The sequence below is a fragment of the Myotis brandtii genome, unplaced genomic scaffold, assembly GCF_000412655.1.
Source record: "Myotis brandtii unplaced genomic scaffold, ASM41265v1 scaffold59, whole genome shotgun sequence".
NCBI classification, from domain to species: domain Eukaryota; kingdom Metazoa; phylum Chordata; class Mammalia; order Chiroptera; family Vespertilionidae; genus Myotis; species Myotis brandtii.
In genome coordinates this window covers 3,829,580-3,848,627 of record NW_005370223.1, presented here as the reverse complement: position 1 = coordinate 3,848,627, position 19,048 = coordinate 3,829,580, and the positions used below count along the sequence as shown (strand labels likewise).

At 36.6% G+C, this 19,048-nt stretch overlaps 1 protein-coding gene across 13 annotated transcripts in view; it reads right to left on the bottom strand.

Annotated features, from left to right (window-relative positions):
* Nucleotides 1–19,048, bottom strand: part of VPS13B (vacuolar protein sorting 13 homolog B (yeast)) — a 631,834-nt gene that overhangs the window by 472,918 nt on the left and 139,868 nt on the right. For all 13 annotated transcript variants that reach the window (XR_001364589.1, XR_001364591.1, XM_005879267.2 and 10 more), the window contains exons 17-18: nucleotides 8,368–8,502; nucleotides 7,433–7,606 (exon numbers count right to left, since the gene is read on the bottom strand). Coding sequence is in view for 11 of the 13 variants with exons in the window: in XM_005879267.2 (XP_005879329.1) it covers nucleotides 7,433–7,606; nucleotides 8,368–8,502 (309 nt within the window). In the remaining 2 variants the exon portion in view is untranslated. The remainder of the gene's footprint in view (nucleotides 1–7,432; nucleotides 7,607–8,367; nucleotides 8,503–19,048) is intronic.

Here is a 19,048-nt window from a genome sequence, read left to right as displayed (position 1 = left end):
GACTGTATTATTCATAGCACAGCATGCAACGTGAGTATCAACATCATTTGCATCAGTTTCCTTTATCCCCAGGTTCCACAGAGATGACAACAAAAATGTATCCAGATGGATGACTGCACATGCAGTGGGATGCATGATAAGAAATGAACCCTGAACTGAGGAACCTAATTTCTTATAATGGGCAGTAAGCATGCCTTCCATTGCCTTCAAAGGGAGATACCAGTTCTATCTTCCAAGACTGTCAACACAAACACAAACATCCTTGAAGTGACAGTCCAGAACAAGGGTATGAGCACTTCCATTCACAAGGTAAGCAAAAACATGGAAGACTTACAGAGAGTTGTCTCAGTACCTGAAAGCCAAGAGACTAAGGCTGCAACAGAAAGGGTATGGTCATATGATAAATGCCAAAGACTAACGAGGATGAATACTGAGAAAGAGAAATAAAGTTAAGAAAGACAAGATAATAATGGATTTTGTAGGGTATATTTAGAGCTGATCAATTATTTCATGTCACTTTTAGGACTAAAACCAGACTAAAAAAATGACAGTTATAGTCCAATGAACAGAGGATACAACAGAATATGAACTATTGATCCCTAGACACTGGTAGATATTCTCTCCAACGATAGAAATACACAGAAGTAGTAAAAGTGTTATTGTCATAATTAGCCAGTTAATATTAATAACAGGAAGAGAGCAAAGGGGAGGCCACACATGATAAGCATGGTCATCTGTGCAGCTTCACCAGGAAGCTACAGCTTCATACTCCCCAAGGAACCACTAGTTCATTCCCTGCGGATCACTGGGGGAAGAGATCAAACAAAAGGGGAGATGGGTGCATGCACAGTAAAGTAGGGATGATACAGGAAGGCACTTCCCTATCAGTCTAGCCTGGGGATCAATGGATAGACTAGAAGGGTGGAGCCATTGCAAGCTCATGAAATCTTGGAAGGTTAAGAGGCCCAGACAAAGAGTTCCCATGCGCCTTGTTCCCTTTTCTCTCTTGCTCCGTGACCTGCACTCACCAGAGCACTTGCCTCCATAGCCACGTGGCTTTAAGCAGACAAACAGCCCATGGCCATGGGGACCCCACACACAATGGACTGCAGCTGGGAACACAAGCTAAGCCAGCGAGATGCTGGACTGGACTCTACTCTAATAAGGAACAGAAATTCTGGGCAGTGGCCTTAATTCTGCTGAAGACAAGACTGGACTTCTTCCACAGTGAGATGGATGGAGATGGGATGCTGGAGGGAAACTCTGTAATTTTACATATCAATAAAGCTTTCCACAAAACCCTATCATCCCGTGGGGGCCTCAAGAAATTCTTTTCTTCTTGGCACTCCAAGAACTCCACTTCCACTGATAACAAAAGGAGGAAGAAACATAGGGACAGAAAATGGAAGGAGGTTACAGTGTATTAAGAACATACTATTTATCTGTCAATACATTCATTCATTCAACAAATGATCTCTCAAGCATTCCCTATGTGCCAAGTAATGTCTAAGCCAGTGGTTCTCAACCTTCCTAATGCCGCGACCCTTTAATATAGTTCCTCATGTTGTGGTGACCCCCAACCATAAAATTATTTTCGTTGCTACTTCATAACTGTAATTTTGCTACTGTTATGAATCGTAATGTCAATATCTGATATGCAGGATGTATTTTCATTGTTACAAATTGAACATAATTAAAGCATTGTGATTAATCACAAAAACAATATGTAATTATATATGTGTTTTCCGATGGTCTTAGGCGACCCCTGTGAAAGGATCGTTCAACCACAAAGGGGTCGCGACCCACAGGTTGAGAACCGCTGGTCTAGGCCCTGGAGATAATGACTAACTCTGCCCTCACAGGACTCACTGTCAAATGATGAAGACAGACAGCATTCAAATCACACAACTATATAAATATACACTATCATTAAGTGTTATGAAAGTATAGTGAACTATGAAAATGAATGTAACGGAGGCACTTAATCAAATTTGTTGCTGGGGAGAGGAGAAAGGCAGCATTAGTGAAGGTTTCCCTGAAGAGGTAGCCATTGAGCTAGGATCTTAAGACTGACTTAAACAGTTATAAAGGGAAAGAGTAAGGAGAGTTGTGAGAATCCCAGACAGAGAAAACAGCATATGCAAAAGCATAGTCACCACTGAGAAACTAAAACAAGGCCAAGCTATCTGAAGAACATGGAGCAAGGAAGACACATACAGAGGACTCAACACTGACTTGGAAATTAAAATGGATGACTTCTAACTTCCTTTATTCTAAGTTTACAGGACTTTGTAATCACTTTATATTCCTAAATAGCAGACACCCCAAAATTTATTTATACATTAACTAGAGGTCTGGTGCACAGATTCATGCACTGGTGGGGTCCCTCAGCCTGGCCTGTGCCCTCTCACAATCCGGGACGCCTCAGGGGATGTCGACTGCCACCTTGGCTTGGTAGTGCGCTGCCGTGGAGGCAGGAGAGGCTCACACTGCAGCAGCTGCGCTTGCCAGCTGTGAGCCCAGCGTCTGGCGCCCGTCAGTCAGCTGAGCGGCATTCCCGCTGTGGGAGTGCACTGACCACCAGGGGGCAGCTCCTTCGTTGAGGTCTTCCCCATGATGGTCAGTGTGCATCATAGCGACCAGTCAAACGGTCGTTCGGTCGCTTAGGCTTTTATATATATAGATACCAGCGTTAACAGACTCAGAACTTTTTAACAAGCAGAACCTGTTATAAATCATAGGCAAGTACAGTATATGAAGAGTCAAAGTCTATATTTAAAAGATAAAATAAAAATGTTTAGAGCTCACCATAAAATAGTTTACATACATCAATTATAGTCACCAAGTTCTTCTACCTCTGAAGGAGCCAAAGAAGCATCTAGTTTCTCTATGTGACCCCTAACATCTACACAAATGTAAGAAACAGAAGTGTATTGAATGGTTCCTGTCCATACTAACATGAATACAGAATCTGGCTGGCACTCTAGACCCCACAGAGGCTTCAGCCACTTCAAGGCAATCAGTCAGTGGAGCAGAGAATACAATGAAGGGTGAAAGAGGGAAAAGTGCAAAGGGAGTTGCTGAGACGTTGGAGAGAAAGCACTGCTGTGAAACCATGAAAATGTGGCTCTTCAGACGATGCTTAATATGAAGTAAGAAAGGAGCACCTTAAAGTTCAGGACTTGCAAAGCTGGGGGATGCCATGTTCAGCAATGTGGACCCAAAGGTTATATGATAAATATAAATAGCCTAGGGCAGTGGGGAAATGGTATATGGTTAGAAGCCCCAGGTTCAAGTTCAGAGTCTGACAGGCTAGGTACTTGTACAATTTCTAGGCCTCTATTTTTCCTCCTCTGTAAGACACAAATTACATTTGCTGTGCTAAATACAGTCTTGTTTTGTAAACAGATATAAGAATGTATATGACAGTAATTTTTAAATTATAAAAGTACTATTTTTACAATGAGTTTCACTGATACCATGAATATTTTTTCTGTCACATAAAAACCTAATTCATATTTATAAAGCTGTCCATTCCCTTACATTCTGAAGTCAAAGTAAAAAACTCTGCCTCTTTATCCTAACTAAGCTACTCTCAAAACTCACATCCTAATTGACTTCTATACTCTATCCCAAAGCTGGCTCCCAGTTTGACAATGCCCTCAATTTGGAAGCATATGAACAAAGACAGCGGTCTTGCACACATCATGACTTGATAGGAGGAAGCCCGTTAGAATGATCATCAGGCTCCCGTAAAATACACTTACTATTCTACATTCAAATACCTCTCATGGAAATTCTATAAATCTAAGGGGAAAGTTCATTAACAACCTCACCTGGATTTTTGTCTGTCTGTGAAGGAATCAGCAGAGATTACTTGTACTTCCCTTTAATTATATTTCGCCTAGAATTTAACTAACCAGAATCTTTTTTAAAAAACATTAGGGAAGATCCCTACGTCATTTCCCTTAGGTGTTCCAGCCTCAAAACAAAACAAAACAAACAAAAAAGGATATGTAATTATCACTTGCTTGCTCATCAATTCATTAAATATTTGTTGATAGCATACTATATGTGGATGGTTTTAGATACTAGGAATACAGTAGTGACCAAAAAAGACAAAAACTCCTGACTAAATGAAGCATGAATTCCAATAGCACAAGAAAAAAAGAAAAGCAGCCCTGGCCAGTTCATAGTAGCAGCATACACTGAAAGGTTGCAGGTTTGATTCCCGGTCAGGGCACATACCTAGGTTGCAGGTCCGATACTTGGTCAGGGCTCATATGAGAAGGTAACCCATCAATGTCTGTCTCTCTCTCTCTCTCTCTCTTTCTCTCTCTCTCCCTCCCTCCCTCCCTCCCTCAATAAGTACTCAGAAAAACTAAAGAAGAGCAGGGAAATAAGACGTTTCTATGCGTGTGTGCATGCACATGTGTGTAAGAAAAATAGAAAAAAAATGTATAATACAAGCCAGGAAAATACTTGCTCAAAGAGTGATATTTCAGCAAAGGCTTGACAAATTGTTAATGAATTATTTCATTTAAAATTTATTTATGATTTGTCTGTAATATCAGATATACACACACACACACACACACACACACACACACACGCACACGCACACACACCTCCAATTTAAATCTTATTACAGGAACATAAGATTATTCAATAGTATTTTTAAACTGACTTTAAAAATTAATGTTTATGAGCTCTCTCAAAACCATATCATAAATACCTAAGCCATGAATGTGGGTGGCAGTACCAAGGTGAATGGAAAATTTAAATTTAAAAAATGCCCTAAATAAAATAGGGGAATGTAGTTTAAATAAAAACATATTACATTTTAGGATTAAAACATACCCAAGGGAATATTTTCAAAGCACCAAATACATGATCACATTAAAATTTTACACATAAATCCATAAACATATTACTAAACATTAATGTTGAAGACTAGGTAAATTCCTCAATAGCAAGAAAAAATTGTAAAACTTTACCCTAGAAATATCACAAGTAGAATTTTTTATAATAGTTTACTTTTAGACCTATATAATAGATTAGAAATGCAACATTTTGGTGAATCCAGAAATTCATTTAAATTACAAAGAATATAAATATTGTTATGAGAAATATCAGGTTATTATTTAAATAAGTTTGACACATTGATTCATTCTAACTGTATATGGCAAAACAATAAACACAGAGTCCCTCTCCAACTTAAGAGAATATGGTAGACATAAACAAGCTTACTCCCTTCTTAGATATCAAAATTCTAACCATGTGATCTGGTCATTTCAATGACATTTCAATAATATGATGATTTGAAAACAAAACCTATCAAAATTACTATATGAATAATTACATAAAGAAGTTTACCAGATAGCATATTTAAGGAACACTATTAAATAGGCATTAACAAACTGTGATGTTTATTTAACCACAAATCTCTTCTCTTTAAAACAGGGGGTAGCTAACTCACACAGGCTAAATTTGGCCCCCCCTCCAGTTTTTTTTAATATATATATTTTTTAATCCTCACCTGAGGATACGTTTTTATTGATTTGAGAGAGAGAGAGAGAGAGAGAGAGAGAGAGGGAGAGGGAGAGAGAGAGAGAGAGAAACATCGGTTGTCTTGCATACTGGCCCTGACCAGGAATCCAACCCGCAATCTTTTGGTCCATGGGACGATGCTCCGACCAACTGAGCCACCTGGCCAGGGCCCCCTCCAGTTTGGGGGAATTACAGTTTTATTAGAACACAGTCACACCCATTTATTAACATACTATCTATGGCTATTTTTGTGATGTAACATCGGAACTGAGTTGCTGAGATAGGTTATGGTCCACAAATTCTAATAGTCATTTGGCCCTTTATTAAAATGTTTACCAAACCCTGTTTTAAAAATTGATAAAACCTTACCCGTAACCACATTTTTAGTTTGGGCTTTGCCTCATCCTCACATTTTTTCCTTAGAATTCTATACCTATTCTCATCAGACTGGTAAGTTCTTTTTGAGGAGTGTGTCTTTAGCAGCCTGTTGACAGTGGGTCCTCAGACTTACCTTTCAATTAATATGTCCAGTTTCTAATGTGGATGCCATTCAGCTGTAAATGCTACTGTAACAATATTCATCTTTCAAATGTTTTCTGTATCCCTGTGTATATGCACTTTTGCAACACTGAATATTTGAATATCTATTTAGCCTCTGTCTAGTCAGTTAATTGCAAATCTTTTCATGGTTTCTACTTTGAACTTAGTACAGTAATGTTTAACGTTTCCTGTAAGTTGTAATACCTGTTAATGTTAACAGAACTTTACTCTTAGGGAACTATTCTAAACCACTTCCTCACTTGGCCAATTAATTCTAAAGAAAAATTTCAGACCCCCTATCCTTTTAAGAAATCTGTATATAGCTATCTTATTTCTAGCCTCGCTGAGTGACCACCTTGGCTGTATTAACCACACTAGAGGCCCGATGCATGAAAATTCGTGCAAGAATAGGCCTTCCTTCCCCTGGCTGCCGGCACTGCCGTCGCTACAGCCAGAGCCACCTTCCTGCCTTTCCTCTCGCCCGAAGACACCCTTCTGCATTCCCATGCTGCCCAGAGGCCCCGAGCAGCTGGAGCGATGCGGAACACCTGCACCATGGCGACAATGCAAGCATCCCGCCCCCAGCTGCTTGGCACCTGCATATGCAAATTAACCCACCATCTTTGTTGGGTTAATTTGTATACTCACTCCTGATTAGCTGGTGGGTATCTCGGAGGTACGGTCAATTTACATTTTCTCTTTTATTAGTGTGGATACTGCTGATATTGGTCTCAACTAACCATATCTTTTTTTTTCTGCATTTTTTGTTGATCTTTCTGATATCTCCTCTCTACACGAAAAGTGTGGCTCTGCTATTATGATGTTGAATAAAATGAAGTAGATTACAGGCAAAGTGCTTCCAGAGAAGAATATAACTCAAGAAATAAGATCTTGACCTCTGAGTTTTTTCTTGGTTCCACCAGCAACATCTTTTCCTTTTTTGCAAAGCTACAGGAATCCCAAACACCTAATTTTAATATGGCAAACTGTGGGTAACAAAGTACTACTAACCCATGAAAAGTGGTTTCTCTTTCCAGTGTTTTATATTTCTTTAACTCTTTTCTACCTATTACTTGGTATATTTTAAAACTCAGTTGGATTTAGTAGTATGAATTCTAAGTTTGCTATTCATACAACTGAATTCTCTCATATAAAATAAAATCATTATTGCTTATACACATTATTTATCGAAGATGATACAAAAATACTTCATTTGTATTTTTAAAGAGTACAACTGCAGAGAGTACAATGAACACAAATGTTTTTTTTTAAGTCTAATTTTAAAAGCCTTAATTTAAAAAAAAAAAAACAACTAAAAGAATAAAGATAAGTTTGTACTCACCAGAGTTGTGGCAGTAGTCCATATACTGGGGAACTTGCACTGTGAAGGCTATCAAATCTGGAGCTAAGAGAGATTCTGGCTTCCTACTCTCATTGAGCCACTTGCTGCTATGAAGGTCTTTAGTGTCAGAAGGACCTTGAAGCAATGGAATCAATTTCTCTTTTCCACTCTCACCTGAATAGAAACATTAATGAAAAAAAATTTTACCAAATAAAATATAGGAGTAGCTTGAGGATGCTTATCTTAAAATATACTAACATTATAACATTTCAACTATATTTGGTAATTTTAGGTGTACATGTAGTTATATTAAAAATTATAAAATTAAAAGCATGTTTAATTCTTTAAAAAATACATTTTCATATTTAGCTAATCAATGTAAAACATGTTTAGAAAAACTTAGAAAACAACTTGAACACACAATGCTTCAAATATTCAATGGAATCTGTACCTTATCTTTATACTTACCTACAAATTTAGCTTGTACTGAAAAAAATTAAATGACAAATAATTGAAGGGAAATATTATTAAGTAAAGTACTGATAGGAAAGTGAAGTCAATTACAACCTTAAATAAAAAAACAACTGGATTTTCTACTTAATTTTATTATACTAACAACATTTTAATTTAATTTTAATGTCATATATATATGTACCTACTATTTTTCCCAAAAGTATAAGAATAAACTTTCCTTTAATTTTTCTCCCTTATAACCATTCTTAAAACTTTTTCCTTAAATAAAACTTAATTTATTAAAGTTAACAGGTATCATCCTGGCACAATTAATAAAAAATTTTAAGTAAAATAAAAAAATTTAAAACCTCTGATTCATAGGAACAATGAGTAAATTCTTGTTTCAGTAACGCTCCTTGTAAAATGTAAGGCCAATTCTCCTATACAGGCAATAAAGTTTTACACGGTCCAGCTGCACATACCTGGGGCTTTGGCACAAATTTTTATTGATCCCACGGTCCCAGAGGCACATTTGACCAATGATGTGCTGCAGTACTTCAATTCAACATTCTGGATTGAGCCCTCAAGAGTTGGCAGGGGATTCTTAGATTTCACACCTAATAAAAGAAAACTGCAAATGTACTAGCCGATTGAATTTAAATAATTTTTATACTCCTTCACTAAGGCATTTAAACTTAATTATACTTTAATTATCTACCTCAGATGTTCATACAGTATTTTTAGTAGGTTTCATAGTTTAGTGTTTAGGAGGTAAAAGGATGCAATTTTAAAATAAATGGTCTGAACTCTCATAACTATATTCACATAGTCAGTTCTTGATTAGTCAAGCTCAAAAAATAAAGTAAATAGTTTAAGCAAATATTTTTTTAAAAAAAACAGAAGATGTTGAAAATCATATTTGGCTTTAGAATATAGGTAAGATTTTCAGTTTTGAAGCAAATTTAACTTATGAATTTAGTTTCATTTAGGCAGAGACATTTAATTTAAACAGGAAACTTCCAGAGTAAACAGACCTCTTCAAATTATCTTGGTCAGGTAGGGTGAGGAAAGAGAAACAAGATAGCTCAAAACAGCTCCGAAGTTAAAATGCATTAGCTTATAAACAAAATTAACATACAAAATGTATATAAAACAAAGAAAAAGTATTCTATATTAATTAACCAAAAAAGTGGATATTAACATCTCTACTATGTGCTATTTGCTAAAGGGCATAAAAGCACAGAAGGGAATAATTACCATAAAGTAAATGATAGAGAAAACAATTCAAAATGGGAGAAAGTCATTTTGGCCCTGAAGGGTAGGTAAATTAATCAGGCAGAGACTCTTCAAGAACATTATTCTGACAATATTGCAGACTACTACAATGATAATGCTACTGATGACGAACTCTAATCAACTAACATTTACTGAGGACTTATGTGTCGTGTACGTTATCTCATTTGATCCTCATAACAGGCCCATTATAAAAATGTTTATTATCCTCATTTTCAGATTGCTATTCAACACATAGAGGGGTTAAGTAATTTTTACTCAAAGTCCTATAGTTAGTGAAAGTGTTTAAATACAACTTGATCCCATCACAGAAGACTTTACCAATCATTTTGCCGATATTCGCAAACACCTACCAACATAATTTCCCCTATTTCACATTTTGATCAAATGTATGCTATCCTTCATATCTGAAACTTATTTAAGCAAACTATGATTAAGAAAACAATAAAATTTCTATGATAAATATATTAAACACTAGAGGCACAGTGCAGGAATTTGTGCACAGGTGGGTGGGGGGGGGGGGTTCGGGGGACCTGGATGCAATCAGCCCTCCAGGCGGACGGTGGGATGCCCTTGCCAGCCCTGATCTGGATCCATCCCGCTGACATTCGTGCCAGTTGTCAAGAGCCACCTGGTGGTTGCTTTTATATTGTTTCTTCCTTGCGGAGTAGGGAGTGGAAGCAGCCATGTTGCCTGAGGCCAACTTCCAGGAAGCCAACAGCACTGTCAGGATAGTGCCAGTGGCACTGGTCCATTGGTGCCTGGCCAGTTTTCCAGAGATTGGACCTGCAGGACTGCTGAGGGAGTGAGTGGCTGCTGCCAGACTGGGGGCCAGCGGGATGGGTCTCAGCTGAGCGGCACTCCCACTGTGGGAGTGCATGACCACCAGGGGGCAGTTCCTGCACTGAGTGTCTGCCCCCTGGTGGTCAGTGTGCATCATAGCGACCGTGGTTCCGGTTGTTCAGTCGCTTAGGCTTTTATATATATATAGATTATTTTGAAATCTTTTTTCTCAAACTTTAGTGTGTTCAATAAGCCCCATGATCCTCCAAGAATCTTCCTAAGATGTGGCCCAGGAATCTGCAGTTTAATTAATACACTATTTGATATGAAAATGGTTAAAGGACAACAGGTTAAGAAATACCGTCTTACATACTAACTCCTACTTCAGCAGCAACTATTAATTTACTAATTTCTATTTGGCTATTATATAAACATGTATTGATTGGTTGTTATTTTCCAATATTCACCACCTGTATTATTTCCATTTGAAGTGATATTTACTATCCTCAGAACAGGTTTCTAAAATGTTATGTATTTTTCTGATTTTATCATTATTTTTATCACATTTTCAAAACCTTAACAAAAAACTTAAGCAGCGGCATCTCAGAAAATTAAGTGATGTCAACAATATTTATATAAACATAGCAGTAACAGTAGTGGCAATAGTAATAGTTATTATGGCACCTAACATTCGCTGAGTACTTATAAGTGCATTCACTATGCCTAGTTTATTTATTCATTATTCCCTTCCCTGAAAAATGGAATAGTTATTATTACTGTTCCATTTACATATGGGAAAAACCAAGTCTAAGAGAAATAAGGAAAGTGGCAAGGCCTGGATCACATCTGTCCTTACAAAGGAAGCTGAGCTACCCTACATATTGAACATCATCTGCGGTTGCAGGAAGTTATAATCAGTGGGTAATTTACTCCAATCATTATGTTAGACGATGAGAAGGATACAAAATGGAATAATACCCTCCCCTAGCTCTCAAGTCTGCACAGTCAGACTCTTGTTTTGTGCTAATTTTTCAAGAAATATAAACAACCAAGATAGTGGTCAGCAGACGAGAGCGCCTGAAAGATACTCTCAAGCGTTCCTGATGGTGTTCAGAACCGAAACAAAAAAATGAGTTAGTTTCTGGAAAATGCAAAAGCAAAACAATAGAAATATGCTAATATGAATTTGTTTTCAAATTATTTTATACAACTGCTGCTTCCACAGTTTACTAAAGTTTAGGACTCTACCATGAATCAAAAATGGTAGGTCTTTTAAAATATTTAACACGTTATATGTAAGACTCCAATCAGAAGATGCCTAAAACCTCTTCTAATAAAAATCTCATATTCTCATATACCTACACAAAAGTATCTTGGTTTAGACTAAAACTATTAAGAACTTAGTTCACATTTTTATGATCACTACATTTCTCAGATATTTTAATTATGCATAATTTCTCCTTAAGAAAAGCCTCTTTATACTTTGTTTTTAATGCCACAAGCCTAGATTTTTAAAAAATATAGTTATATCTTTATAGACTTTAACAATGGAGAAAAGATGCTAGTAAAAAATAATCTTGGTGATGTAAACAATGGACTTTGGGTGATTATGATGTGTCAATGGAGGTTCGTCAATTCTAACAAATGTACCACTCTGTGGGGGTTGCTGATACTGGGGTATGCTATGCAGGAATGGAGGCAGAAGGTATATGGAAAATTTCTGTACCTTCCCTCAATTTTGTTGTGAACTGCTTTAACGTTATCCTCCTGTTATTATTACCTATAAGTTAAAAGATGAACTGATGACAATCACAAAGAAAAGTGGCCACGGGTAATTACAGTAAGAAGCAAGTAGATCTGCAATAAGCCATGGAAAGAGAATTAAAGGAACCAGGCAGTTTAGAGGACAAGAATGCAGATGAGGCCAAAAAGATGAGTGACTGAGAGTCTATCAAATGACTACAGAGCCTTTCCCTTACCTCACGCAGGCGTGCAAGTGAGAACCTACATTCATCTTGGTAAAAGACTGAAGGGTTTACTCTGGAGAGGTTAAACCAGAAGAATTTTGGACCAGAGGGACCATGCTAAAAAGGGAGATTGTCTAAAAATCTATAAAGAGCATATGCATGGGATGAGAACTCCTTTTCTTTTAGTCCTAAGAACTCTGAGAATCAGTCACATTAACTCCAGAAAGGAAACAGAAGGATTTCTCACTGAAAAGGGGCAAATTCAAGAAAAACAAAACAGATACTAATAAATGATTATCCCCCAAAAACAACAAAAAATAAATTAGTAAAAATAATCAAAAAGTGTATATGGATTTTATTTAGAGGCAAATATCAAAGAATAAACGAAAAATAACTGCCTCTAAAAAAAAAAATGATGATGATAAGGGCCCAGAGGACTACTCTTTTTGTTACAAGCCTTATTATCCTATATCCTATATAATAAAAGCCTAATATGCTATGAGTCCGGTTGTCCAGTCGTCCATTCGTCCATTCAACCAATCAAAACGTAACATGCTAATGGTATGCTAAGGGCACACAACTGCTCGCTATGACAAGCACTGACCACCAGGGGCCAGACAGTCGACCAGTCACTATGACATGCACTGACCACCAGGGGGCAGACGCTCAATGCAGGAGCTGCTCCCTGGTGGTCAGTGTGCTCCCACAGGGGGAGCACCATTCAGCCAGAAGCCAGGCTCACGGCTGGTGAGCGCAGCGACAGTGGCAGGAGCCTCTCCCACCTCTGCAGCAGTCGGACATCCCGAGGGCTCCCAGACTGCGAGAGGGCAAAGGCCAAGTTGAGGGACACCCCCCCACCGAATGCATGAATTTCGTGCACCAGGCCTCTAGTAATTTAATAAAATGAAACAATAGGTCATTTAGGACACCTGAGCAAGCAGAACACACACTAGATACACAAAAATAATAAGACAGTGAACCAATTATAAAGGTTTCTGAAAGAAGGAAGAAATAAATTATTTTTTTAAATGCACTGAAGCCCTGGACAGTGTTGTTCAGTGTTTAGAGTTTCAGACAGTGTGAGAGACAACAAATGGATCCAATGGATGTGTTTCTCTCACATAGATATCTGTCTATCTCCCTCCCTCCCTCTCTCTCTTTCTCTCTCTCTCTCCACTCCCTCCCTCCCTTCCACTTCCACTAAAAGTCAATGGAAAAATAGCCTCCTTGGCTAAGGATTAAAAAAAAAACACACAAAATGCACTGAAGTGATAACCATTTAGAGTTGTTAAGGAGCGTTACCCAAAATAACAACAGAAAAGTGCTTCCAAATGATTGATAATATAGCAAGAGGTAGGCATTATTCTTTCATGGGAAGAATAAATGGAGAAAGTAAACTGAGAGGAAGATTTATCACATAAAAATAAAGTGTAAGTCTAAACAAAAGTAGCTGGCAAGGCAAGAAAATACAAGGTATACCAAGAAAGCTGGTTGGTTCCAAGACTCAGTAGACGACAAAGATTACAAATGGCTCCCTCTAATAACACAAGCAAACAGGACACAAAAAAATGAAAAAGGTAGTGTTTGTTTTGTTAACATTGTTTATAATGATGATTTCATTGTTTTTAACATGAAAAAGTAAATGAAGTGACATTCTAAGATTGAGTTAAGCCAAATTATCAGGGTAATAAGAAAATCATGTAATATTATCAACAGAATATAAAATCTAACCATTGAACTATAATTAATTAAATAGCGTGAAATAAAAAGTAATCTCAAAAGTGTAGCTCACAGTGATATTTAGGTGACAGAATTCATCTTTAAATATTCACAAGGAACAAAACACGAAGTCTTACTTCCCACTGTTCCACCCTCACTTGCACCTCAGCAATCCCTGTGCATACTGCTATAACTACCAGTAGAAAGGGAGGCAACAAGCATTTACTGACCAACATGTATCTACAGATCGGCTTCTCTCTTTACATTTTTTTAACATCAACAATAGCAAATAAATATTAGACAACTAGACTCAGCTTCACATGGACAGAATGAGCAAAGAGATACCTTAGTTTAAATCCATACATTCTAGTAACTAGTTTATTACTTGTTTTTTTTTATATGTTTTTATTGATTTTAGAGAGAGAAGAAGGGTCCTTAAAAGATAAGAGCTTAGAGAATCCATATACCACATTCCAATTCCACACTTCTTGTCCCCACCTTCTTGGTGATTAAAAGCCAAGCCTATTGATAACTGAGGTTGCTACAGCCCATTAGGATAGTCAAAGTTTAAGTGCCTGCTTACCACTCTTGTAGTTTCCTCCTTGTTTTAGACATCTTCCCCCCTTTCTTGAAGGTTCAGCATGTCACTTAGAATTAAATGTTATACACTATGTAGCACGGGTGTTTGTGGAGGAAAGGTTTTCATGCCACGCTGCCAGGCACAGAAGTCATGCCATGCTATGTATATGTTTCTTAAGTAAGTAAATGTAGCTAAAAAATGAATTTTCTTCTCCCTATGATTTCACTCATGATAGAGGAGGAAACAACAAGTATTTTTTTTTAGGTAAAACACTGCGGAGTATGCAGAGATATTATACACATTATGAACCCCAACATGTACTTAATACTGTGTTAGCTTCCTTGAAAGTGAGTACAAATCACTAGCTACCTTACAGAGTAATCCTTAAGAGAGCATCTGGCATGTAAACATTCAGTAAATGTTAGCTAGTACATTCTCATTATTACTACTATTACTACAAACAATACAACCTTGTATTAGGGAAGTTCAGTTTACGTACATTAAAAAGTAATGAGGGAATGTACTAAACGATACACTAATCACTAGACCTTTATTCAATATAAACTCTGCCATCAAATAGCTCTGAAATTTTGATTTAAAACCTCTGCAGCTCAGTTTCCTCATCTAAAAAAAAAAAGGAGTGGCTAGATTTGATTATGATAAAGATAGCTTTTACTCTAGAATCCAGTAATTAGCAACAGAGGAAGGAGATTAAACACTACATAATGTGATATAAAAAAGAAAAGTGGCTGTGAAGGGAAAAATCTTTTCATACACCATCAGTATTTTTTAAAGGCAAAAAAAAACTTGCACAAACTAAATAAAGTACTTACGTTTTTGCACATATGGTAAAAAAAAATATGAATTAAGTAAAGTCAGTGAATGACTTCAATGAAAGATGAAAACAATTTAAGGAATAACTATTAATTTGTTTACAAACTGATATTGTAAGAATAACTTCTGAAACCTTTTATATCTCTCCCTAGTCCTAGAGCTATAATACTAGGTAAAGAACGGTAATTTTCTTTGTGATACAAATAACAAAGTGATGCAACATTAGATATTTTTTTCTACAAATAAAAGTTTTTAGTTGAAATAAAAGATAACACCCAATTACTAGTGAGTATCATTTAGTATTATCCGCATACATAAACTTTGAAAAATAACACTGTGGATAAGATATAAAAATAAAATGCTTAGAAAAAAGTGCCTGCTTCTTGGATTAGGTAATTTCTTAACATATGGGAAGGAAATATATGAAACTAAATTCTCAGTAATAACCACTAGTGGAAATATCCAAACTATGCAAAAGTCATATTATATTAAACTATGTATTCTGATAGCCCAAGTGGGGAATGGAGAGAGGATGCCATCACTTTTGGTCACTGAATTAAAAATAAAACAACTATGTAGGCATTAGGGCAAAATGAAATGAGATCATTTAAAATTACCACACACAGAAAGCCTAGCGTCTATTTTAAAACACCTTGTGGTTAAGATTTTTTTTAAAAAATTTTTAACGTGGATAAGGATGCTAAATGACTAGTTGGCAAAGTAAAAGAGGCCACAGTAAAGGGCAAAACTATCTTTTAATTTAAGGAAAATCGTATGTGTGTGTGTGTGCGCGCGCACGCGTGTGTGCGTGTGCGCGCGTGCGCATCCGTGCATGAGTGTATGTCGAGGGAGTTGATAAAGGGCACACCAAAATAAACAAAAATGCAACATTCACTCATTCTGCACAGGACAAGATCATTCTTCCTTCCATAGTTTTATTCATATTCTGCCATAGGGCAATCTGACTCCCACCACAAGGTAAAACTGTCAAGCTAATTATCTGACCACTACGAAACCTTGACTCTGACATGCTATACTTTTACTCTAAGAACTCTGGCTGCATGCAACCAAGATTCAATCTTGCTACTTCGGTCACTGCATATAACTCTGGACTGTTTCTCACTGTGGAGGGTGATCACTGATAAGGACTAAGCATGATCATCTACCGTTGGTTCCTCATGCATGCACAAACTTTGACTCACACGTCTCATTCATCCCCTTACTTATTCATTTACTTAACACTTAAGTATTTACTGTATACTACTGTACACCAAGCTCAGTCTGGGGTTGTGGAGTTAAGAAGAACAATACAGGCTCTCCTCTCAAGAAATTCACAATCTAGTGAGAGAAGTAACATTGGTCATTAAATCAATAACTACATAAATACGTACCTACTTGGTAGTGTGAAAAATGCCAAAAATGGGAAGTACCGAGTATTATGGAAACATAAAGAAGAAAGGGACTGAACTAGTCTGGGGAGTCTGAAGAAAATACTACCTAAACTATGACCAAGGAGTGAGCTCAAAGAAAACTAGGAAGAATGTTTCACAATCATGGAATACTGTCACCGCCTAAACACAATGTCACAATCAGGATAGCAAGCAGGTGGCTGGTGTAGACACCACTCACTCAAAGGGCCATATACCACCAAGTTTCATTTTCCTAAACGTAATAATAATAATGGGTAAGATCACTTACTGCCTAATGCACAAAACCTGTTGCGGAAAGTTACTGTTACAAATGAAAGTCAATGTGGCCTTCTTTGACACTTTAACATGTTTCTATTTTAATAGTATAAAGAAATATTCACAGTGAGAAATCAAAGGTGTAATTTATAGAAACTTTCAAAATTTCGTTAATACACTAAGAGCTTAATGAATCACTTAATAAAGCATTTAGATATTTGTTCAATAATCACATGAATCAGTGAAGGGTAAAGAATACAAAAGTAAACTCACATAAAAAGAAATACAAGTAATAAAGGATATATGACAAAAGTTAAAATTTGCTATAACTAAAGTAAAGTGAATTAAAGGAAAAGTGAAACATGTACAATCTATATTATTTAATGTTGTTGAGGCTTTATTAAAACAGTCATTACCTACAAGTTGCATTACATATTCATAAAATGATTTGGGAAATCAATACATATTATATGTTATTTTTTAAAGTTTATTATCCATCACTAAGTTATTCAGTCCTAGGAAATTAACTAAAAGAATAAAAAAAAAGAGAGAGAGAGAAATGCTCATAGCAATATAAATTACATCAGCAAATATCAGAAAACACTTTACTGTCACAGAAGAGGAGAGTGGTACCTGTTACTTGATGTTTATGTAAAAGTACACAAAATGTATTTATTAACAAACTAGAGGCCCAATGCACAAAATTCCCTCTGGCTGCCGGCACCTGGGATGCAGGCTTCCCTCCGGCTGCCAGCAGCCGGCCCTGCCCCCTGCCCACACCCGCCTTGGCCTGGCGCTGCTCACATCCACAGCTACTATTCTCCTCTCCCCCCTCCCTCCATTGATCGCCCCGCTGGCCACTGGCCTGGGCCTCCCTCTGTAGGGCGATTATGGGGCGATGATGCGGCACCCCCCGACCAATTGCATTGCACCGGCCTTGGCTGACCTGGCGCCAGTGCGTGTCATAGCGAGGTCGTCCGGAAGGTCATCCGGGCAGTCGTTCTGCTGTTTGGCTGTTTGGTTGATTTGCATATTACACTGTTATTATTATAGATGTTAAATCAAACAATGAAACATAAAATGCTATATGCAATATTGTCACAACTATGTGAAAACAACACATGGAGAAATATTAGAAACTTTAGTATATAGAAATTTTCAATAATGTAGAAAAAGCATTTTTGTAAAACTTCATATATACTCTAAAAATTGACTTACTAAATTTGGAGACTTTAATACCATCATAGAACAAAATTTCACATTAAAAACAAAAGACAAATAATGCTCTGTAACCACTACGGGTAGAATCAGAGGGCAACAAAAAACCTACTAATTTTGGTGTATATATATAGCCAAACTTATAAATATAATGAAAGAGGATAAAAAGAGTTCAATATATATAAATTTAAGATAACACTGACCTTTTTCAATAAATAACCCAAATATAAAAATAAAAGTATCTCTCTCTTATTAGACTTTGGATGGTGGGCACAACTGTAATATACAGACCATGTATCGTAAAAAATTTATACTTCAAACGTACATATTTGCCGGTGTCAGCAAATACCTCATGGTATTTGACCAGAGTCACCCCAATAACTTTAATTTTTAAAACAAAATTTTAAATAACAAAATAAAATAAAAGATGTATGCAAGAAGAGTAAGACTCGAAATGGTAATGCAAGCTATACATAAATTAAGCTCTAAATTATTTACAATCAGGACAGATCATATCCCTAAAGAACAAATGCTGTTACTACTGCCAAATTCAGAGAAAGATGTCATGTCTTAGGTATGGTTAAACTATGTATGTATATAAATATATGTTTGTATGCAAATATATGTGTGTGTTGTATATTTATGGTTAGCATTAACAAACAGGAGACTACTCTAGATCACATTATTCACCCTTATTCTAATCAAAAAGAAATTTAAAATTTTTTTTAGAAGACAACTTTTCTTAATTCATTATAGAAATAAACTAGTTCCACTTCCAGAAAACAGAGAAGACTTTTCCTTATTTCTCATGCAAATTACAACTAAAAACCCAATAATATATATAAGCCAAAAATAAGAAGAAACTGAAAGGCAGAAAGAAGGCAGAAAAGTCAGGGTCTTCAGGACTGAAATAAAGACACAGTGCTGAGGGGTCTAGGTTTGTTTTTGCTTAACACATTGCAGACGGATCACAAGAATTCTCGTATTTTCTGTTCTAAAGCTTGTGGCCAATCACGAGAATTCTTTAAAAAGAGATCAACTAAAGGACTTGTATGCATGCATATAAGCCTAACCAATGGACACA